The sequence below is a fragment of the Furipterus horrens genome, unplaced genomic scaffold (genome assembly GCF_987537825.1).
Source record: "Furipterus horrens unplaced genomic scaffold, mFurHor1.1.pri manual_scaffold_3, whole genome shotgun sequence".
NCBI classification, from domain to species: domain Eukaryota; kingdom Metazoa; phylum Chordata; class Mammalia; order Chiroptera; family Furipteridae; genus Furipterus; species Furipterus horrens.
Genome location: NW_028327173.1, coordinates 32,049,475 through 32,073,858, shown reverse-complemented (window position 1 = coordinate 32,073,858; position 24,384 = coordinate 32,049,475). Strand labels below are relative to the sequence as shown.

At 39.7% G+C, this 24,384-nt stretch overlaps 1 protein-coding gene across 1 annotated transcript in view; it reads right to left on the bottom strand.

Moving 5' to 3' along the window:
* Positions 1-326: 326 nt before the first annotated feature.
* LOC150014852 (cytochrome P450 4X1-like) overlaps positions 327-24,384 on the bottom strand; it is a 37,016-nt gene continuing 12,958 nt past the window's right edge. The window contains exons 2-12 of the mRNA XM_090271613.1: positions 23,272-23,416; positions 22,021-22,065; positions 18,443-18,570; positions 16,557-16,684; positions 16,319-16,473; positions 9,951-10,045; positions 9,204-9,394; positions 6,082-6,215; positions 3,322-3,386; positions 1,812-1,894; positions 327-789 (exon numbers count right to left, since the gene is read on the bottom strand). Coding sequence (XP_090127739.1) covers positions 621-789; positions 1,812-1,894; positions 3,322-3,386; positions 6,082-6,215; positions 9,204-9,394; positions 9,951-10,045; positions 16,319-16,473; positions 16,557-16,684; positions 18,443-18,570; positions 22,021-22,065; positions 23,272-23,416 — 1,338 coding nt within the window. The 3' untranslated portion in view covers positions 327-620. The remainder of the gene's footprint in view (positions 790-1,811; positions 1,895-3,321; positions 3,387-6,081; positions 6,216-9,203; positions 9,395-9,950; positions 10,046-16,318; positions 16,474-16,556; positions 16,685-18,442; positions 18,571-22,020; positions 22,066-23,271; positions 23,417-24,384) is intronic.

Below are 24,384 nucleotides of genomic sequence, written 5' to 3'. Positions count from 1 at the left end.
TGATGAATATGAAGACCCTAGATTTCTAGGATTCTAAATTACAAACCTTCAAAATATTTCTCCACCACTAGTTCCTAAAGTGTTTTGAAATCAGAATTAAATATTGATTTTTATCCAGTGTTTTCCAGCATATATTAATAACATTTTAAAAAATTCTTTGGCATAATGGTTTGTGTGTGTGTGTACATGTATGAGTATATCTGTTTGTATACACATCTGTATCCATAAATGAAATCTCTATTGGTATATAGTAATCTATATCTATAATTACAAGTGAAATTATTATAAAAATGTTTAAACCAAACAAATTGCTCAACAACATATGGTAAGGTAGTATACCATTCATTTAAGTAGTTTAATGAATAATTAGAAGCTCCTACATCAACGGGGTGTTGTTGAAACCAAGTGAGATTACAAATGCAAAGTGGTCACGATTCACTGCCACCATTAATAAATATTTGGGGCATTTAATTAGATTATAACATGAACACAAGAGACTCCCTCCTACCTACCCGTAAACCTCTTGCCCCACTTTGATTCCTCCCCATGTTCTTGTACCATTAATCATAATTGAACTTTAAAACAAAAAATATATAATTATTGTACCCTGGGCTCTAACACTAGGAAAGTTTTTTCAGATACAGGTGGACCCCATTCTTGGCTTTGAGGATAATGTGGGGTAAGAGGGAAAGCGGCCTGGTGGGGTCCACAGTCACCTTGAAGCGCAGCAGAATCAAGGCAATGGCCACCTTTACCTCAATCATGGCAAAGTGCTGCCCGATGCAGTTCCTGTGGACACCGAGAGAAAAAAACATAAGATAGTGGAATACAGCATTCCCTCACTTATTGCGGATATTACGTTCTAGACCCCCACCCCACCCCGTGAAGTAGGAACCTTACATTTATTCTACACTCTTAAACCTACGTAACTTTAACAATATACATATATAGTACCGCAAAATCCTGTGACATAGTGAAAAATCCGCGATAAATAATTAAATACAATATTTTTAAAAATCCCACGATACAGTGAGGCCGCGATAAGTGAATCACGATATAGCGAGGGACTACTGTAACTAGTCTGATGCTTACAGTAAAGCAACACTTTTATCCCAAATGTCATTCAAACTTCTGTACTTTGGGTTTACTTGCAAAAATGTGAGCTGGGAGGCTCCAATGTGAACCAGGTGACACTTGGAGCTGTTCATATAATTGTTTCTCTTGTGAGGATCTGATATAAAGTATGGTGACTATAGTTGATAACAAAGCATTGTAATTTGCTAAGAAAGTAAATTACAATTATACAATAGCTTATACTTCACACACACACACACACACACACACACAGATAGACATGTGAGGTGAAGGATGTGATAATTAACTGGATGGGGATGAATCTCTTTACAGTGTATCTATATGAAATCATCACACTGTATACTTTAAAGATCTTACAATTTCATATGGCAATTATACCTCAATAAAGCAGAGATTTTAAAAAGTTTCTCTATTTTTAGAGAAAAAGAAATAGAGCCCACCAGTGTTGGGGTGGCCTGCAAGGAGCCCATGAGCAACAGCTTGCATCACGGGACGGCTTTCTGAGGCACGGCCACATAGGATGGGATGGAGATGGGCACCATCCCTCATGAAACTGACTGCCCCTCTCAGAGGCTCAGCTAGGCGCCAAGATCTCCTCGCGGTCAGGTGAAGGATGGGGTTCCAGGGAAGAATGTATAGAGCTGAGGGGCTAAAGGAAAGACGCTATCTCCAATAAACATTTTTGTATGTTTTTAATAGCTTCAAGTTGTCCTCACCTTGGTCCAGCTGAGAATGGTAAGAAGGAGTGGGAGTGTCTCTTATTATAATTCTCCTGCGAGAACCTCAAGGGGTCAAAGACCTGAAATGAGAGGGGACCCCCAGTACCATTAACACATTTCTTAAGCTACGACTTAGCACTGATCAACAGAAATATACTGTGAACCAGGTGTACAATTTCAAATGTTCAAGCAATCACAGTTTGAAAGGGCGAAATTAACTTTAATAATAGAACTTATATAATAGAAAATATTATCATTCCAACATCGACCTAATATAAGAATTATTAAGGAAATATTTCACTTTTTTAGCACATGCTCGAACTCCAGAGTGAATTTTTGCCAGCACATCTCGGTTTAGACCACCCACATTACAAGTGCTCAGTGGCCACGTGTGCTAATGGCTACCACCCTGGACAGTGCAACCCTGGAACTCTGACCTAGTCTGGCTTTCCAATTGACTAGTCTATTATCCAGACTAAGGGGAAAGCAGAAATACTATGGCCAGTGGTTCTATTTTCACTCTGGAGGAAAGAGAGCTCCTACTTAGAGGTGAAGTCACAATAAGCATGTGATCAGTTGTTACTGAGATATGGAGTCCAATGCCCATTACATGTAACGCTAGTCATTTTATAAAAGGGTTAACCCATCTTTAACCCTAGCAGTCTTGTAAAAGGAAGCATTCACGCATGTTGTGCTCCAAGTTTTTCAGAACATTGAATCAAGGAACTCAGGTATTCTACCCTTCTCCTTTTTGCCTCTCCAGATTCTCTCTCCTTTCTGCTCTGGGCTCTGAGAAGCTGACCCTCATGTTATCCTGTTGGGTTAGGTTAAGGAAAGGCATTGACAGGAGGTCGGATGGTGGGAGGAGAGAGCATTCGGGGTATTTATTCCCTGGGCCCCTCCCTGCCAGGCTGTATCAGGTTGACTGCACGCCCTACTGACAGCTACAAGCCCTTTCTGATGGCCTTTCCCCAGTGCTCTCTTTCCCCAGGTTTGTAACCCTCCCCACCATGTCTCATCAGGCCTAGCAGTGGTAAGCACTGTGGCAGTTATTTGCTCCGTTCTGCTTTTCCTAAACCCTAACCCATACCTTTATCAGGGGTTCCTTCACAGAACTCTCCTCCAGTTGCCCAGCTTGAGGGGATCATTGGATCCTGATACAATCCTAATTGTTATATCCAGCAAGAGGGAGTGTGAGTTACCTGAATTACTGATGACCACCCACACTCCTGCAGATATCTAGGTAAGTGCTTGGCAGAGCATGTTAAGTAAATGGCTGTGGCAATTTAGAGCAGCCTGTCTGACATTATGCCAATTTGTTCATTCAAACCACAGTAAAGTAGGAATGGGGGAACGGACAATTTTCCTTTGGTAGAAAAGTTTTACATTTTTGGTCTTTATGTTTATTTTTGTTTGCTGTATCGTTTACCACTTCCTTTCCTAACTAACAAAAAGTGAATTGCACAGCATTAGTTCTCTCAAGTATTTATGTGTAGGACAGTCGTACCTTGGGGTTTTCCCAGACGGCAGGGTTGTGGTGAAGACCCCAAATACTGAGAACCACGGTCATTCCTGAGAAAGGAAGGAGATAAAAGAGATTGCAGGAGAAAGAGCAAGCAGTGGGCTACTGTTATGTCATCTTCAGTAAGACATTTCTTCTACAAGGGAAAGAGCTAGCTCCTGGCCGGGCTCTGGGTGCCGTAGCAGGTGCTGTAGCGGATGCTGGCGAGAAAGACCCATGGGAAGATGAGGCTTGACAGCACCTTAGTTTGCAAAGCAACGATCTACTTAATACCTGATTCTGTCTTAAAGAGCTATGGGTACCATGTCAAAACATGCTCATGTTTTCTGCTACCTCTGAAAATTGCTTATGCAGTAGTCCCTCCTTATCCATGGGGACACATAAAGAGACCCCCTGTGAAACCCTGGACCTGGGGATAGTACGAACCCTATCTATAGTATGTTTATACCTATGCATACATACCTATGATTAAGTTTAATTTATAAATTAGGCATAGTAAGAGATTTATGACAACTAGTAATACAATAGGACAATTACAACAATATACTATAATAAAAGTTATATGAATGTGGTTTCTCTCTGTCTCTCAAAATATCTTATTGTACTGTATTGACGCTTCTTCTTGTGATGATGTGAAATGATGAAATTTCAAACCTATTCCTGAATCTGTATAACCATCTCTTACTTGCAGGAAATGGCTGGGTGTCGCTCATTTCAGGGGACACATTGCCGAAGTCTTTGTATAGGTTCAACGTTTTCTGGTGCAATACATTGCTGTCAATCAGAACGTGTTTCTGTTCATGTTTTTCACCCACAAATTTAATGCCTTGCCCATCTTGACTAAGCACTGATCATGCAGTGTGGCCAGAGCTTTTGCAGTCTGAGGTGCAACAGAAAAACTAGCATAAATTTATTTTTCCTTCTTCACAATTCCATTAATAAAAAATTCATTTTTAGGGTAGGTCATAAACTCAGCATACAAGAACTTTCACCTTTTCTGTTTTAAAAAGCACTTTAGAACTTCTCTTTGGTGTATCCAAATTGCCAGTATCACTAGTCTTGTGCTTTGGGGTCATATTAAGTAAATTAAGAGTTTCAGACCCCAGGGGAGTGCAGATAACTGAACTAGGGAAAATGAAACCACCCATAAGGAGGTACTACTGTATATTTATTAAAGGACTATAAAGCACCCGCCCCTGGCTGGTTTGGCTCAGTGGATTGAGCGTCGGCCTGCGAGCTAAGTGTCGCTGGTTCGATCTTCCAGTCAGGGCACATCAGAGAAGGAAAACTCTGACTCCAAAAAACCTCCGCTGCCTTGCGGCATACCTTTTCAGGGGAAAGGCTAAGGGAGTAAACCCCGACAGAAAATCCAGAGCCGGAGTCCCTAAGGCGGTTTGACGTTGTAGTCAACACTGGCAACTCCTGCGGCGCACCTGAAGCCAAGCTGTATTGACTCCGTCTTTCCCTTGGACCCTTCAGCTGCGAAGAGAGGGGGGGTCTGATGCATGGGCAACAGCAGACCCTCCATATCACCCTGCCCAGGCTCTGTAGCTTCAGCTTCACTGGAGAGGACACTCCAGCGTCATCACAAGATGTAGATTCAACATGGGAGGAGACAGATACCGTGTCACTCCCGAGTTGGACTGCACAGCCATTCTCGGCGGTGCAGATAGACTCTTAAGAAGCTACACCATCGTCTCTCGAGACGGACGGCTGCCGACGACGATAAAGCACCCACTGGAGACACTTTGGGGACATAAGAACAGAACTATAATTCCACCATGCAAATCCAGTGGCAAGTTTCTGTTGGTGCTATTCCTAAATAGAGGGTGGGGAATTTTTGCAAATATCCATGTAGTTGAAGGATTTAAAAAAAAGACAGAGGAGAGAGAATTTAGGATTATTTGATTATCAGAAATAATTCTGGTAATTAATTCCTGACCTGTCAACAACGTCCTAGTAAGTGACAAGCAGTTGGTGTTTACTACAACAATTCTGTCAGCTCATTTCCCAGGGCAAGAATAACTAGAACACGGAAGCAGATGTGTGAAGGGCATCTCACATGAGCCCCCCTGCCTCTCACGCACCCTGCTTGGAAACCTATGTTGTTCTGAGGAGCCCCAGGCTCTGGGCACGGGACCTCTGTGTGAGTTCCAGCTCTGCTCACTGCACATTGGGGTCCTCCACTGAGATTCTGACTATAAAAAGTATTTGAAAGTGCTTTTCAACTGCAAAGCACTATAGTAGTGTCTGCTAAGATCATGTTCCAAGGGGAAAATGAGATAAAATGTTTGAAGGCTCTATGTAAAATAGTCAATGCTGCTCACTTATTAGGGTGACATTATTAGAATGATGAAGGCAAAACCTTTCCTTGGGTCTTTTAGATAAAGATAACGATGCACATCTCCCACAAAGTCTCACCTGGGTCTCATGCTCAGCTAAACAAGGATTATCTTAAAAACAATGTCCCACAATGGAAGAAACCCTGGGTTTGGGTTCTGGCAACACAGGTTCTGGGCATACCTTTGCTCCAAAAGGTTATGTGCCTTTGGGAAAGTCTCTGCAACCCACGTGTGATTAAGGTGATACCCAGTGAGCTCTTACTTAATAGGTGCCCAACTTTAAGCCAGGCATCTTTAGGATTGTCTTTTGACTTCTCCAAGAGAAGAGAAACCCACTGCCCTCTTACTGTGGATCCTAGGATTCCACAGTCTCTAGGAACTGCTTAAGAAAAGAATGTGAAACCTGCAGGCAAGGAGCGTCCATCTGGGAAGGTTATGGGCTTGCTGAGTTCTCTGGAAATGGCTACGACTGAAGGTATCAATCGGAGAGACTCCTTGATACACATTGTGGTGTATGACATCTCACCCAGCTGGTCCCTGTGAATACATGGGAAGGAGAGAAAGGAACTCAGAGTCCATATCCAGTTTGTAAATCTTGATTTATTTTTCACCTTGATAATTGTTCCTGGTGGATCTTGTCCTCAGCTTAAAGCTATTTTTCCATTTGGTTATGTGACAGAATGTTAAAATGGAGCTCTTGCCTTAGGGCCAGCTGGGTTCCCAGAGGAAGACAAACCAGGCAGGCCTCATATATCCTCATTATAGTGAGGTGCTAAAATATTGGTAAAGGATTGCTAAAGAGATTTCTGAAAACCAGTTTTGCAACACTTAGCACATCATAGAAATGAAGAATGTATAAGGAATGGCTGCTAGGGACTGAAGAGAGGAGGCTTATGAGTTTTGATAGTAAAAAAAAAAAAAAATCCTTTAAAGAGAATTGCTGGAATGTTGAAGTACTGTGAAAAATGGAGGAGGGTATTCCCTCCCATGTTAAGCAAAGGGGGAATTCAAGAGGATCAGTCAGGGGTTCTGACATGTGCTCCCTAGAGTTTGGGGATCCTAGGATTGATAGGAAAAGCCGGGACTCAGACAGACAGAGAGGCAGGGAGGAGCAATGGGGACAACGTAAGATTTCTCTCCTGTGAGCCATGGCCCAATGAACTGGCCAGAGGGAGAGCTCTGGTACCAGCTTGAAGGGAACTCTAAGGACAAGAATTTCCTTGCCCCATGAATCACCATTGCCAATCCCAGTGAGGGAATCTCCAAGAAACCCACAGAAGCTCCCATTGAGAATAAAAGGAAGAATTTAAATATGCACCAAGCTCAGAGGGCAAGATCACAATGGTATCAGTCCCTTTCTCCTTCTCCCCTCTCCCTACTGGGACCATTTCTGGAGGGTCAGAAACAGCAGAGTGGAGTAGGAACTGGTCCATAAGAAGGAAATAAGCACAGCCCCTTATCCACCGCTTGCTTCCAGACCCAAAGAGCTACTGACCTGGGATAGAGAGAGATGCTCCAAGTGAATAGGAATTTGAAGTTTTAGATATTACACTGGATCAGACAACTTAATGACTGGAATGAGACTGCTCTTGTGATTTAAATAAATTGGAATATGAAAGATTCACTCCAGATTTCACATGGGAAGAACCTACCCCACACAGCAAGTTTGAAGTGTTGGCAAGAGAAAAATCAAGTTCTTTTTTGCATCCTAGCTAGTAAGGATGATACATTTAAGTGAATGCTTATATTACTTAGTCTATTTGCTTTTCTGATTACTTATTTTGAATGCAGGCTTGGGCCATTTGGTAATGTGAAATTTCATTGAACTCTTTCCCCTTTGACCCCAGAATAAAGAGTCATGTGCTTAGTCTGGAACTTGGTATATTTAAGAAAAACAATGTTGTCTTTCTCAGCCCTGATGTAAAAAGAAGAGAAGAATTTTAACCCAAAGCAGAAGTGGGCTGATAAGGAGTCAAACAGAGACATTGAACAGCTTTTCAGCTTTTCCAGAAATTGCTTTTTGCAGTGTGTTTTTTTTATCTGTCTAAAGGAATTTTCAATTCTCAGACTGGTATGTACAAATTTTAATAAATGTAACTGTATGACCATATAACAGAATAAAAACATATTTTATTCCCTTTTATATTACTGCCATTACTCTCATTAAAATAAATGGTAGTTCAAAAATCTTCTGCACTTCGTTTTCTCACCTGGAATGAATTCTTTATTGTTTTCACATTTCACATGCGCCAAATAAGAATGAGAAAAGTCATTATTTGAGTTGTATATATAGTCACCATAATCAAGGTTAAAATATTTAATTAATGTTGGCAGATAGTATACAGTGTTTTCAAATTCAATGAATGAATAAAAATGACTAATCAATACTGCATTTTTGTGCTATATAGATTAGACCTTTAATTTATAGTAGGGAAACATCTATTATTTTCTTATAACAAATGAGATCTCTACTATACTCACATAAATTCAAATTTTCCAATTTTCATATACAAATGTTCTAATTGAGCTGACCTTTGCATTTGAAATATGAAGTTTCCCCCATAACTGTGGGGCTTTGTTGCCCTTAGCATTTCTCTCTGCTCCTTTGACCAGCAGAACAATGATATGTGAATCATGTAGCTAAAATGAATAATGTGGTTTATATCAGGGGTATGTGTGTTCTTTGCATGTTTAAGGGGCTTCATAAACCTGGGCCTTATTAACAGCCAGATACACTAAAAGTCTAGCAAATAGAGTTGAAGTTTTCCACCTGGCTAATACCACCCAACCCATAAGTGGTGCCTGAAGCATCAGATCTCCAAGGAAGTCTCCTTGAGCCCCCACACCTGCTTAGACACCTGAGTTGTAAGTCTCTGTGGTAGCCAGCTCATATCTCTCATCCTTACCATGCTATTCTGCAATTATCTGTATGGGAGGCCTGTCCCCTGTACTAGGATGTGAGCTCATTCAGGGTAGGACCCGCACCAAATCTTGTGTGTATTTTTAGTGCCTCAGTACTTAAAATGTCCTTGGTCCATACTGGCTAAACTCAACTTCAGAGTGCATCATTTAGTATTATGTTCAAAGTCCAAAGCCAAATCTGAGGAGTGAACAAGAATATGGGAGAGAATGTCTACAATGAGGTTTAAATGATGCAAATGTTAACTCAGGTCTCTCAGAAGAGGAGCCCCGCTTGAGCCCTACCATTCAAGCTCTACATGCAAGTCTAGGGACCAAGTCCCCCTTTCCAATGCACCAGAAATTAAGTATAAGAAAGAAGACATTTTACATGCTACTGATTAGAAAAACAATGAAATACATAACTTATGGATGCATGAACATCTTTTGCAAAATTCAAAGGAGTAACTTTTAGCCCCCTAGAAAGAAAGCAGAATGGTAGCCTACCTCTTCTGCTTCCACATACATTCTTTGAAGCACTACAGTCACCAATGTACCAGAAGAAAGAGTAAAGCAACTATCCCAGGAGGAAAACCAGGATGAAATGTTTAGGGATGCAGATCTTACCAGGTGATAGAAGACCCATCCCCAACAATGCCCCTGATCTCTTCCCGGCATCTCTCCTGATGCTCAGGGTTCTCAGCCAGGTGGTAGAGGAGCCAGGAAATGCTCCCTCCTACAGTGTCTTGCCCTGCTGCCATGAATGTGTTCACCTCGGCATGCAGGTTGCTATCTGAGAAGCTGTTGCCACTTTCAGCCTAGAAAGTACAATGGAGATATTTTTATGTGATTTCAGTTTATAGATATTGGAGCCCCAATCAAAATAATAGTTTTTAGGAAAAAATAGCATTTCAAATGAGAGTTTCAATTTTAATTCACTTCAACAAATAGATACTATGGAACCACACTTTGCTCAAAGCATAAAAGAGGACCAAAGTTATATAAGGAAAGCAGCCCTTGCAAAGAGTTCCTCCAATCATCTTGCCAGATTTATCCAGATTTTCCAAACCACATCATCAAAATTTTATTAGCTGTGACCCATTTTCTTGTTTTTACTGAACTATCATGTATCTTTATGATAGTCAACAAATCCTGTAAAATCAATTTTTAAATGTAGTGTTATTTGATTTTCTTTAGTGACAAAGTTGCCAAATTCTACCTTCACCTAAAATGGTATTGAGCCAACCAAGCAATTCAAAAGCATTGTTAAATTTAGTTGATCAATTTTGCTTTTGTCTCCTCTTCTTTCACTCATCTATGTACCTACACAATAAACTAGATATAGGAGCAGGCTCAGGCATTTGAAAGATTTACCTGGGCATAAAGCATAATATCCAGAAAATCCTGATACTTCCTCTTCTCATCCTTCTTATCCTTGAGGGATTTCCTTCTCTCTTGTATTACCAGATCTGTGGTAGAATAATAATTCCCCATTACTAAAGCGACAACAAAGTAAGTCAAAATAAAATAAATTATAGAGTAAGGCATGGCCCATAAATCACTTCAAATCTTGCCTAATTTCCTGAAGTTGGAGTGGGTATACCTACTGAAAAAGATTTAATTTTTGCAGACTTCATTTTCCCATCAAATGACACTTTTTGATCAAAGCTCTAAAGATAGATGCTTCCAGTCAAAATGGGGAGTAAGTAAAAGGTATACTTGCCTCATCCCGTGATCACCTCAAAATCACAACTAAATTACAGTCAACCATCCTTGAGGATCACCTGAACACTAGCTGGACAGCACAATTAAAGGATATAAAGAAGAAGCCACGTTGAAACTGGTAGGATGGGTGGAGATGTGAAACCAGCTTGTCCCACACCCACATGTGGTAGCTTAGAATCAGGAGGGACACAGATGGGCCAATACAACGGAGACTCAAGTACAACCAGAGGGCTCACATAACTCACACAAAAGACATTCCTGGAGCACTTACTCAGGTGATCAGGAAAAGTGTGCCATTCACCCCCACCCCCACCCCCCAAAAATCAACTCCATAAGACCACGATAACAAGATTGGAGATATAACAGAGCTACCTAATACATAGAGGCAAACACAAAAAGGCAGACAAAATGGGAATGCAAAGAAACACACACCAAATGACAGAACAAGAGAATACACAGAAAAAGAACTAAATAAGTTGGAGGCAATCAAGCTACTGGATGCAGAGTTCAAAAGCAGAAATGCAGTAGTAATACTTATTTCACACAAAATAAACTTTAAAACAAAGACTATTACAAGAGATAAAGATAAAGGATCAATCCAACAAGAGGATATAACCCTTATAAAATTTATGTACCCAATGCAGGAGCAACTAAATATAAAGTAAACAATGATGGATATAAAGGGAGAGGGCAACAGTAATACAGTAATATCAGGGAACTTTAATGCCCCATTGACAGCAATGGATAGATTATCCAGACAGAAAATCAACAAGGAAACAGTGGCCCTGAATGACACATTAGACTAGGTTGATTTAACTGATGTTTTCAAAAACATTTCACCTCAAAGCAGCAGAATATACATTGTTTTTAAGTACATATGGAATATTTTCAAGGATAGACCACATGTTAGGTCAAAAAACAAGTCTCGTTAAATTTAAGAAGGTTAGGAGACTTCCGTCCAAGATGGAGGCCTAGACTGACACACTCCATCTCCCTCCATAACTAAGAAGGAATACAGCTATGACAAAACCAGCAATAACCAGAAGTTCCAGAAAATAAGTGGAAGTCCAATGTATGAAGTTATAAAGAAGTGATGCTCATCTGAATAGATAGGAGGGGAGAAGCCGGGCAGGAGAGGTCAAGCTGTGCTATCCACGGCAGCAGCAGCGACGGCGGCAGGACAGCAGTAAGCACAGACACCCATATCTAAGGGGAGGCAAGAAGCGCCTGGTGAGCACCCTTGGCTGCAGACCAGACACGTCAGCTTGCGATTCCAAAGCCGGGGAAGGCAGACCCCCATTGCCTTGGACTGTGAGGCCCAGTGGGGGTGGGGATGGAGGAGGAGGCTCCCGGTCTCTCAGTGGAGATTGAATGGCAGGAATCCATCTTGGACTCCCACCCCCGCAGAAAACACCCCATTGTGACAAATGCACAGGGCTCTGCCCCTTATAGCATAGGAGGTGTGGCAGCCCTGCCCAGGAATCAAAAGGTAAACACAAAGCAGTTCAGGGTGGCACAGATCATGATAGAGATCCCAGTGATGCAGCTGACCAGACAGCAAATTTCTAATTTAACTAAGCAGCAGATAGGAAATCCTTCTGAGGCACAGTTCAGAACTTTGCTTATAAAAGTGCTTACAGACCTAACAGCAGATCTTAAACAAGACAGGGAAGGAATGAAGGCTAGTCCTGCTGAAATGAACAAAAACACATACAAAACTAGTAGTGAGAGCAAGAAAACCATGGATCAAATCAACAAATCGGAACATAGGGAAGGAACAAACAGTCAGCAAGTGCATAAAGAGGAAATGAGAAATGAGGAAAATGAGGAGAGGCTCAGAAACTTATCGGACAGCTATAAGCGGGCCAACATCTGAATCATAGGGTTGCCAGATGGTGAAGAAGAAGAACTAGAAATGAAAAAATTATGTGAAAAAATAATGAAGCAGAACTTCCCAAACTTGGGGAAGAAAATAGACTTACAGGTCCAGGAAGCACAGAGAGTTCCAAAACAACTGGACCTAGGGAGAACCACTCCAAGACACATTATAATCAAAATGTCAAAAATTAAGAATAAAGAGAGACTCTTAAAAGCAGCAAGAGAGAAGAAGAGAATTACATACAAAGGGGTCCCAATAAGACTGTCAGCCGATTTCTCAAAAGAAACTCTGCAGGCAAGAAGGGACTGGCAGGAAATATTCAAAGTAATGAAAAGCAAAAACCTACAACCAAGATTACTCTATCCAGCGAAGCTGTCATTCAGAATAGAAGGGCAGAGAAAGTGCTTCCAGGACAAAGTAAAACTGAAGGAGTTCATCAGATCCAAACCACTGTTATTGAAATGTTAAAGGGACTTGTTTAGGAGAAAGAGGATCAAAACTATGAACATTAAAAAGGAAACTGTATCACAACAACCAACAACAGAAGCTAGGGAGCCGAAACAAAGGCAAACTAAGTAGGTAACAAGAGTGGGAAAAGAATTATAGGTATGGGGAACATTATGGGGGGAGGTCAGCAGGGAGGGGGAAGGGGGTAAAGGGAGGGAGATGGTACAGGAATTAAGAAGCATAGTAGGAGGGAGTGGAGTAGATAGGAAGATATTGAGAAGAACTATATGTACAACCAATGGGCATGGACTAAGGGGGGGGTACAACTGGAGGGAGGGATGTCACTGGGTGGAGGGGAACAAAGGGAAAAGAAATTGGGACAACTGTAACAGCATAATCAATAAAGCATATAAAAATTTTAAGAAGGTTAAAATCATATTGAACAGTTTCTTGGATCACAATGGTATAAAACTAGGAATCAATTACAAGAAGGAATCTAAAATGGAGACTTAATAACATGTTACTAAACTAAAAAACACATGGAGGCTAAATAGCATGTTATCAAATGATGAATGGGTTAATAGCAAGGTTAAGGAAGAAATCAAAATATACCTTGAAACAAATTATAATGAAAACACAATGACCCTAAATCTTTGAGACATAGCCAATGCAGTTCTAAGAGGGAAATTTATAGCAATATAGGCTTTCTTCAAGAAACAAGAAAAATCTCAAGTAAACAATCCAACCTTACACTTAAAGGAACTAGAAAAAGAACAACTATTAAAGCTCAAAGTGAGTAGAGAAAAGGAAATAATAATGATCAGAGTGAAAATATATAAAATGAAATCTAAAAAAAAATGCAAAAATCAATGAAACCAATCATTGATTCTTTGAAAAGATAAACAGATTTATAAACCTTTAACCAGACTCATCAAGAAAAAAAGAGAGAACCTGAAGAAATAAAATCAGAAATAAAAGATGAGAAGGGACAACTGACACCACAGAAATTCAGAGTTATAAGAGAATACCATGAATGATTATATGCCAACAAATAGAACAACCTAAAAAAAATGAATAAATTCCTAGAAACATACGATCTTCCAAGACCGAAGCAAGAAGAAAATCTGAACAGATTATTACAACTAATGAAATCAGGGCAGTAATCAAAACACCGCCCACCTCCCCGCAAAAATAAACAGACATACTGAACCAAATGGGTTCACATGTGAATTGTAGCATGCATTCAAAGAATAACTAACACCTATTCTTTTCAAACTATTCCAAAAACTTGAAGGGGACGGATGGCTCCCAAACTCATTTTATGAGGGCCACATTATCCTGATTCCAAAACCAAAGGCTTTACAAAAGAGGTCAATATCTCTGATAAACATAAATGCAAAAATCCTCAACAAAATGGTAGCAAACTGAATTCAGCAATACATTTAAAAGGTTATAAACCATGATGAAGTGGGACTTATTCCTGGGATGTAAGGTCAGTTCAATATTTGCAAATCAATGTAATATATCACATAAACAAAATGAAAGATAAAAGTTATATGATAATATACATAGATGCAGAAAAAGTACTTGACAAAATCCAGCATGCATTTATGATAAGAACTCTGAGCAGAGTAGGAATAGAGGAAACATACCTTAATATAATAAAAAGCCATATGTGACAAACCCACAGCAAACATCATACTCAACAGTGAAAAGCTGATATCAAACAAGACAAGGATGTCCACTTTCATCACTTTCATTCAACATAGTATTGAAAGTCCTAACTATAGCAACCATACAAGAAAAAGAAATAAGAAGAATCCAAAATGGAAAGGAAGAAGTAAAACTGTTATTGTTTGTAATTGACATAATGCCATATATAGAAAATCCTAAAGAAACTGGTTGGATTTTTATATACCAATAATGAACTATCAGAAGGAGAAATTAAGAAAACAATCCCATTTAAAACTGAATAATAATTTTAAAAAGTACCCAGGAATAAATTTAACCAAAGAGATAAAATGCATGTACTCAGAAAAGTATAAAACGCTGAAGAAGATACAATTAAATGGAAGCATATACTGTGCTCATGGATAGGAAGAATTAACATTGTTAAAATGCTCATATTATCCAAAGCAATCTACAGATTTAATGCAATCCTTATCAAAATAACAATGGCATTTTTTATAAAGCTAAATAAATATTCCAAAAATTTATATGGAACCAAAAAAGACCTCAAATACAACTATTTTGAGAAAGAACAAGTTGGAGGTATCACTCTACCTGATATCAAACTATACCACAATGCTATAGTAATCAAAACAGCACGATACTGGCAGAAACCAGACACATAAATCAATGGAACAGAATAGAGTCCAGAAATAAACCCATGCCTGTGTGACTAATGAGTCTATGACAGAGGAAGCAAAATTATACAATGGAGTAAAGACAGTCTATTCAACAAATGGTTTTGGGAAAAATTGGACAGATCCATACAAAATAATAAAACTAGACCACCTTCTCAAAATGGATTAAAAACTCAAATGTAAGCCCTGAACCCATAGGCAGTATACTGTCTGACATTGCTTTTAGTAATATCTTTTTCTGATTATTCTCCTTGGGCAAAAGAAACAAAATAAATAAATAAATAAATGGACTACATCAGACAAAAAGTTTTTGCACAGCAAAATGAACCATGAACAAAACAAATGAGAACCTAATGAATGGAGGAAGATTTTTGCCAATGATACATCCAATAAAGGGTGTGTCTTTCAAATTTCCTAGGGGCAAATATATTTTATATTTACATTTATTCAGTTCCAGGAATTGTTTAAAGTACTTAAAATTATTAATTTATTTAATCATCACCACAAACCTATGAGCTAGGTCCTTTTTTATCCTCGTTTTACAGATGAAACTATGAGAAAGCAGCAACTTGCCCAAGTCACACTGCTAGGAAGTTGGGGAGCTAAAGAAGGATGAATTAACTGCTTGATAGACATTCTCTACTATGGCGCTCATCAAAAGTAATGTTGAATTGCTTAGAAAGCTTACTCTCTTTCAACTTTTAAGTTTATGTTGTGTTAAAACTATTTTGAACCATTCTTTTTTCCCTTTTTAAAAAATTTCTGGTAAGAATGTTTATCCTGAGATTTTCCCACTTAACACACTTCTAAGTGTATGATACAGTACTGTGAACTATAGGCACCATGAAGTAGAGCAGCTCTGTAGAACTTACTCGTCTTCCATAACTCAAACTCTATATCCATTGGCCAACTCCCCGTTTTCCCCTTCTTTTGAATGTCTGTCCATGTTTCCTCTGTTCCACTATTCATTTCTATGTTGTATGAATGTTTTTCACTTGTCATTACTACTGCAATCATTAAGCGAAAGATCAAATGCCATTTATGCTTTGAAATAGTTAAGGGCCCGCTTGTTAAGTTATATTTGTATTAATAAAAATTGTGCATAATAAAAATCATATAATATGTTGAAAACTTTTCATAAGACCACTACTATGGATGTAGCAAGCTCTTCTAAAGGACTTGCATTTCATTTGAGCAGTGTTCATATCAAAGTTCCATAAAGAACAAGAATGCTTTCTCTTTTCACACTGAGACCTACTCTTCTATACACACACAATAGAGTTATGACAATAGATGCATTTGGGAAACCCAAACCCTAGAAATACCTGTGTACTGATGCAGAACATTGGCTATCTTCAGTAAGCGGCGATGTGCAGAGGTGAATTTGAAAATCATGTCATGATGATATAAGAAAGTGTACAAGCGTTTGAAGACAATTTTGCTGCCTTCCGCTATTGCATTTACATAATCATCATGGGTGCTAGAGAAAAAGTAGGAATAATAAGTCAATAAGTGACTTAGACAATGGCAAACAGATGTCTTTTCTGTTCTACTGCCACTGACCTGTTTATCTGACAGTTAGTCTCCTGGCTGAAGGTACATTTCATGAGTGTGTCCAGAGTCATCAACTTGATATCCCCAGAGACTTCCACAGGTGTATCCTGAGTGTCGCAGATCTTCTCCCATTTACCCTGATACAGGAAGTCAAGACCAACAACATCACCCTCAAAGTGCCTTTATCTAAAAACTTCTGCCTCACCCTGCCCTTAGGATGTAATGCAGACAACCCTGACCTAGCAGGAGCCAACATTCATACAGGCAAATAGCCATTTACTTGGCATTAGGAAGGGGAAAACATGCACCCCACTGTGTAAGAAAGAGCATGGAGCAAACCAGGTATCCAGTAAATGGCTGAATTAAGTATCATTGGCCTTTCAAGTATTACCATAACTCTGCTTTAAAACAGATCAGAGTTCCAGTAAAACAAATAATCTCTGATACAAGACCCATAATTACAAGGGGTCTCCTCAGGGCTTCCTCCATCTTTAGTTCCCAAACTGTTAGATACCCTACCCTATCACTACTCTCAACCACCATAACCAACTTAAAATAAACTTGGAACATTAAAAGTAAAAATACAAGTAAATCTAAATGCTTAAGTTTCTATCAACTGACATTTGAGCCCCTCTGCTTATAGCTAGATGCTAAGGATTCAGAGACCACAAAGAAAGGCAAAGAGATGGTTTTAAAACTTTTACCTAACTGTCAACTGTTTAGACAATTGCTTTCACCCTGAATTATGTAAGTTTCACTGAGAACAAAAGCTGGTTTAGAAGAAATGAGAGCAAAGGGGAGGCTCAAAGCTGGAGGCACTTGAGCACAATTCAGCAGAGGGAAGAGCTGTGAGAGGAATCTCAGGGAAATGTGGGACCTAGAAGTGGGGGAGACAGAAATGGTTTATTGAAACGGAGATAAACTCAAATACCACCACTGGCTGAAGAGCAATTGTGCGTATAGCAGCGCAGCACCAAATCAGAAGAGCGTGCTCCCTCCACTCTAACCTGCACCTCAAGCTCTCTGCTTGGACAACTCACACTGGTGCTTACTTTCACCACAGTCCCAGCAGACTTGAGGCTAAGTTCGCTTTTGTGAGCGAGACTGAGAACCCAGCCAGTCCCTGGGTCTCCCTTGTGGAAAAGGATAGGCTTCAGGTGAAAGTGGAAAAACCTTTGTCTTTGGTTGTGGTGTTGGAAGTGTTTATGATGAAACTGTATTAGCACATCGGTTGTCTGATTTTAAAGAAGTACAATTTAAAATTTTATCAAGTACAAGGGGAATCTTGGAATAGAAGTCAAGTATAAATCAGTGAGTGCCCATAGAAACATTCCTTTACAATCACCTCCTGCCCTCTTGGAAGAGTATGGGCCAGCTCCTAATGATGCTCTGGTATCTACAAGAGTGAACTCATATCTGTGACTATAATGTAGACACTTATGATTTCCCTGGTCATTAATGGTGATCAGGTGAGTTCATTCCAACTGTCCAAACTTTGTTCATGTTAACTCACTCTGCCTAAATTCCTTTATCAATATTTTCCACATATTCAAGTCCAGTTCATATTCCATGATAAATCTGAGTCTCCTCTGAATCTGAAGATATTATAGCTACTCCAGTTTTCCTTACCTGTCACCCACAACACTTACCATTTGAATCTTACTTCTTTGGTTTCCTTCCATAGAATCTCAAAATGTATCTAACAGACCACTGGATCTTCATCTTTTTTATCACCCGAAAAAACATAGCAAAGGCTGATATAAAAACTATTGCTTGATGAATTTCTAGATATATCATCCCCCTTTGACTTTCAGTACTCACTAAGCATATGTCTAATCCAATCCCTGTTGGAAGCATATTGCAACAACTCAGAACACTTTTATCCCTCCACTTACCAGCATTATGTTCACAGACTGGGCCATCACGTTGACATAGGATTTCAAGATATTAAAACTAAATACAGGAGTTATTAGGCGTCGGTGCTGGAACCACTTGGGTCCATTTAGACTCAGTAGTCCTTCTCCTTGAGAAATAAAAGGCACAAAAGCATTTTATTAGAAAGGATAGTGAAGGATTGGTGAGGGACACTCACCATGGAGTTGCCATGATGCACAGTCATGACATAGTACAATATCAAAGTAGTTCTCATATATTAAGAATAAAGTTAGTTTTGATGCTTACATCTGTGGTGAATGTATTTAGCACTGTCAGAAAACCCCCAATTTATGAAGCCTTGAAGAGTGCTCATCCTGAAATCATCAGTTCCTACCTGTGTAATTATTAAATAAATCACTTAACCTTCCTGAGGATTGGTTTTCTCAATGATCAAGTGTGATAAATATCTACTTCACTGTGTTGCTGTGCAGATTAAATGAAGGTCTGATCTCTAGCTGACAGCAGAAACACAGCAAATATTCATTTTCTCTCACTCCAAACCAATCCAAACCATACTGTGAACATAAAAATCACAAGGAACTAGACAAGAGTGTGTACTATATCCCAAGATATCTCTCTAGAGCCCTAGTTTGTGCTTCACACCCACAAATGATACAAACTGGAAACACTTAAGGTTAATGTCTCACAATCTCTTGTCACAAGGGAGGTCATTAAAGATTTGGCTTTAAAAGAACCTTAAAGCTTAGTAATATGTAATGGCCATCATTCATTGAGGGCTTATAACATACCAGGCTTGCAATGCATGGCATGAATATGTTTCACTTAATCCTCACTACAGTTTGGAGATATTCTTCCTCATTTTCAAAGATGAGGCAACAGAAGCTTAGAGAGGTTAATTGACTTCCCCAAGACCCTACTCTACTAGTCAGAAGGGGAGGGCAAGGATTCAAATTCAAGTCCCTCTAATACCAAAACCTATATTCTTTCACTTATTTCCTTTATGTCTAACATAAATACCAATTATATGACTGAAAGAATATACTTTATCAGCTCATAGAATATTTCTTTTTTGATTGACATTTATTTTTTTAATATATTTATTGATTATGCTATTAGAGTTGCCCCAATTTTCCCCCCTTTGTCCTCCTTCCCCTGCTACTTCCCATTCTCTCTGGCAATCCCTTCACTTAGTTCATGTACATGTGTCATGCACATAAGTTCTTTGAGTACTCCATTCCCTATATTGTTCTTAACATACCTCTGTCTATTCTGTAACTACCAGTTTGTACTTCTTAATCCCTGCACTTTTCCCCTAGTCTCCCCCTTCCCCCTCCCAACTGAAAACCCTTCAGATGATCTCCATGCCTATGACTCTGTTTCTGTTCTGCCTGTTTGCTTACTTTATTTTTTAGGTTCAGTTGTTGATAGTTGTGAATTTATTGCCATTTTAATGTTTGTAGTTTTGATCTTCTTTTTCTTAAATAAGTCCCTGTAACATTTCATATAATAATGGCTTGGTAATGATGAATTTCTTTAGTTTTACCTTGTCTGGGAAGCACTTTATCTGCCCTTCAATTATAAATGATAGCTTTGCTGAATAGAGTAATCTTGGTTATAGGTCCTTGCTTTTCATCACTTTGAATACTCCTTGCAAGTCCCTTCTTGCCTGCAAAGTTTCTTCTGAGAAATCAGCAGATAGTCTTATGAAAACTCCTTTGTAAGTAACTCTCTTCTTTTCTCTTGCTGCTTTTAAGATTCTCTCTTTATCTTTAACTTTTGGCATTTAAATTATGGTGTGTCTTGGTGTGGTCCTCTTTGAGTCTAGCTTGTTTGGGACTCTGTGCTTCCTGGTCTTGTATGTCTATTCTTTTCCTTAGGAAAGCTTTCCCTCATTATTTTTTCCCATAAGTTTTCAATTTCTTGCTTTTTCTCTTCTCCTGGCACCCCTTTGATTCATATGATAGTAAATTTGAAGTTGTTCCCGATGCTCCTTAGCCTATCCTTGTTTTTATTTTTTATTTTTTCTTCTTTTTTCTTCTTGATATTCTCATTGAATGTTTTTTTCTTCCTTATATTCCAAATCAATGATTTGATTCTTGGCTTCAACCACGCCACTGTTTGTTCACTGTTAATTTTTCCTTATTTCATTTAGTGTAACCTCCATTTATGCCTGGGTCTTTTTAGGCTGTTGATGTACCCAATGAGTTCCTTGAGCATCCTAATAACCAGAGTTTTGAACTGCATCTGATCGATTGCTTATCTCCATTTTATTTAGTTATTTTTATCTAATTTTGTTCTGTTCTTTCATTTGGGCTATAAATCTTTTTTTCCTTATTTTGGCAGCCTTCTTGCGTTCATTTCATTTATCAAGTAGAGCTGCTTTGAATCGCTTTCTTAGTAGCATGACCTATTGTAGAAAATCACAGTGAAATGGTAAGTTGGATGGAGCAGAGCCTTAGGTAATCACCAGGGAGGGTCACCCATGTGAACCAGATTGATAGAATCTCACATATGGTGTTGCTGCTCTGTGGTTCTGTGTCAGGAAGAACTCAGAAAGGGGACAACGCTGCTGCCTGGCATCTGGCAAAAGGAAGATGTCCCCTGGTACTCACCTGATGCCAGACACTTCAATTTCTTCCCATTGCCACTGGTACCCTTCCAGCCGAAGCCCTAATGCTGAATCCCAGAGCTAGTGAGTCTGTGTCAGTCCTAAGTCTGTCTGTGCCCTTTAGGAGGAGACTCCTGAGAATCCTGCAGTTTCTTCCACTACCCTAAGCCCCAGTAGTTTTTACAACCAGAAGTCATGGGGACTTATCTTCTTGGCAGTGTAACCCTGGGGCAGGTCGTCTGGTGTGGCGCAGGGATCCCTTGCTCCTAAGGTATACCTCCTAATTTTTATCTATCAATTGTGGGTGTGGGACAAACCGTTCCATGTCTCCACATCTTGGTGCTTCTCCGTGTCTTCATATTTCCGTCCCTCCTACCCATCTGGATGAATGTGGCTTCTTTAATTTCTTGGTTGGTGTACTTCCATACAGCTTGATTTTCTGATGATTCTGGGTAATATTTGTTTTGTAGTCTAGTTGTAATTTTTGCTGTGCTTCTGTGAGGAGGTGAACCGTGTTTACATATGTCTTCATCTTGACTGGTATTTGGATCACAGAATATTTCTAAACGGTACTTTGGAGCAAATTAAACTGATTTACATATGGAAATAGAGGAACTCCATAAGGAAGGGAAAGAGCCAAGAAAACAAGAGAGAAGAAAGGATAACATAAAGAATATGGATGGTGAGGCTGCAATTTTAAAAACAGAGATGGGACAGATACATACATATGCTGTCTTGAGAATGAGATCTTAGGAAGAGAAATTGACAGGGAGAGCTCCTAGGAAGTTGTCCTGTGTTGACTTTAGGACTCCCTCTTAACCCCTTCCCCTTACTAGATAACCTGCAGGATAGATCTACCATGTTATTAATGCTTTTAAATTCTGACTTGAATTTCTTTGGAATGTTCTACTGTAGTAAGGGGACTTCTAGTAAGAGAGTGGCTCACCCCCCTCATTTGCACATACATACCGATACATGGAATCAAGAACTTGTATAGGTACTGGGACTTGGGATCTGCAGAGTCAAGCAGAGGAAACAAAAGACATCATTAGAGGAAAATTATTAAAGCCGGTGAAGGCTCTCTTCATTAGCCTACATTAACCGTAAATAATAAGCAAAAGGGAGGCCAGGGCTTACTCCCTGCAGCCCTTTGCAGGTGCAGGGGTTTAGGGAGATGGCAAATGTCTTGGTTCAGGAATTAGCAAACAGGTACATGATGTAGACAGGTACACAAACCCAGATTCTTTCCTTATTTACGCTTCCTACATCAGACACAGGGATTACTTGCAAGTTACAAAATTTCCAGAACATGAGTTGGGACAACCTATCATATGCTTTTTGATAAGCAAATTACCTGTTATAACAAGGGTTGGGGAAACACCAGGAAGTAAGGTACAAAAGTGTGTTGGGGTTCTCATGTACTCTAACATGGCGGTATTTTACAGTTCTTGTCCTCTAAGAGGTGAACATGAGACCAATAATAGAACTGGAAAAATGTGAACCATAGAAAAGGCTGTTGTTGTTTTTTTTTTTTTAGGTTTTGTTGTTGTTGTTTTAGGTTTTCCTAAGAGTAATGGAGATACTGGCACAGGGAAGACAGGTTTGACTATCAGACCTTAATTTACAAAGCTGATGGAGCAAAGACTGGACATTTTAATTTTGTGCTATGAGATAATATAACATGGGAGCCCTGCAGAAGAACTGGATGTGGGAGTCAGAGGATTCAGCCCCAGAAGAAAACACAGTACAGAAATGTGCAAAAATTTAAAAAAAAACAGTTTGGACCACTATGAAAATTAAAGTAAAGACTGAGTAAAGTAATGATCTAAACTTCAGGTTTATATATTGAATCAGCACAGGCAGAGCTACCTACAAATCCCTTTGAAGACTGATGCTCAAGGAAGTGATCAGGGTGGAGAGTGTTTCTGACACTGAAGTCACAAAAGCAAAAGAGGAAAGAAAGCCCCTGGTGATCTGGTGGCGCCTGCTGGTCTTTAAGATAGGGTGAGCTAAAAGAGCCCATGGGGGTGTGAACCAGACAGTGACTGGGGGATGTGGGAATCCCCTTCAGGATTGGGGGGAAACCCCTCCACACTTCCTCCAGTGTGTCTTAAAGGCCCAGTACTAATCTCTGCTGCAGAATTGCTTTAGAATCTACCTGTAGGTTGTGCATATCACTCCCAGGAGGACAGGGTTACTGGGATTCATTTTTTTTCTTACCTGTTCTGCTCAGAAATGTCCTTGCATAGTCTGGGTCACAGATATAGAGACATGTCTGAAAGGGCCCGACCCACAAGGGAAAGGCACATGGGTATTTTTTGACAAGCTCATCAATTTCCTCCAAGTTATCACCACCCTGAAGTAACTGCAATGAAAAAAGGGATGGGAATTAGAGATGCCAGCCAGACTGGACTCATCCTCTCTTACAGACCTGAGCTGAGTTCAGGGCCTGGATAAGGTCCTAAGGAAGGGGGCCCTGACCCTTTTTCTGGAAGTGGGTGAACATGCTTTGCTTGGCATTTCTAGGCTTGGGGTATAAAATTCCATACATGGATAGTGTACTTATCTTCCCAATATAAATAGATGTTGTATCCCCAGTCCAAGTCACTATCAAATGACATACACTGTGAGATGTTTTCCCAGCTGAGTGGGTGAAGGGAGCCAAGTTACATATCCTGCCTCACCTGCCAAAGTCAGACACCTGGATGAGTGACTTTTTTCTAATGACTTAATAGTAAGTGCTTCTCTTAAAAACCTGCTAACTCCATCTAGAAAGAAAATCCAATTCTTTTGCTGCATTACTGCAGAAGGCTCATTTATGCAGGTGTGTGAAACCTGAAGCAAACTCAAATGCAAAACTCTCAGCTACTGCCATCTCCTCCCATACATACACTGCTCCACCTGTCGCTGTGCAGCGCTTACTCAAGCATCACCTCCTCAAGTAAGTAAACTGCCAAGCTACAACTATCCTACCCAGTCTACCAGCAGGCAGATAAGAAAGAAGACTGCTTCAAATATCTGCATTACAGCCCTGCCTGGTGTGACTCAGATGGTTGGGCATCATCCCACAAAGAGAAAAGTCTACTGTTTGATTCCTGGTCAGGGCACATGCCTAGGTTTCAGGTTTGGTCCCTAGTCAGTCACATCTATTTTCTCTCCTTCTCTTTCTTCTTCCTATCCCACTCCACACTCTAAACACACACACACACACACACACACACACACACACACACACACCACAAAAAACGCTGCATCAAGGCCATTCTGATCCCTCCCCACTGCTGACAACTGACAACATTTCATTTAGGAAGTGATTCTTATCTATCTTGAAGT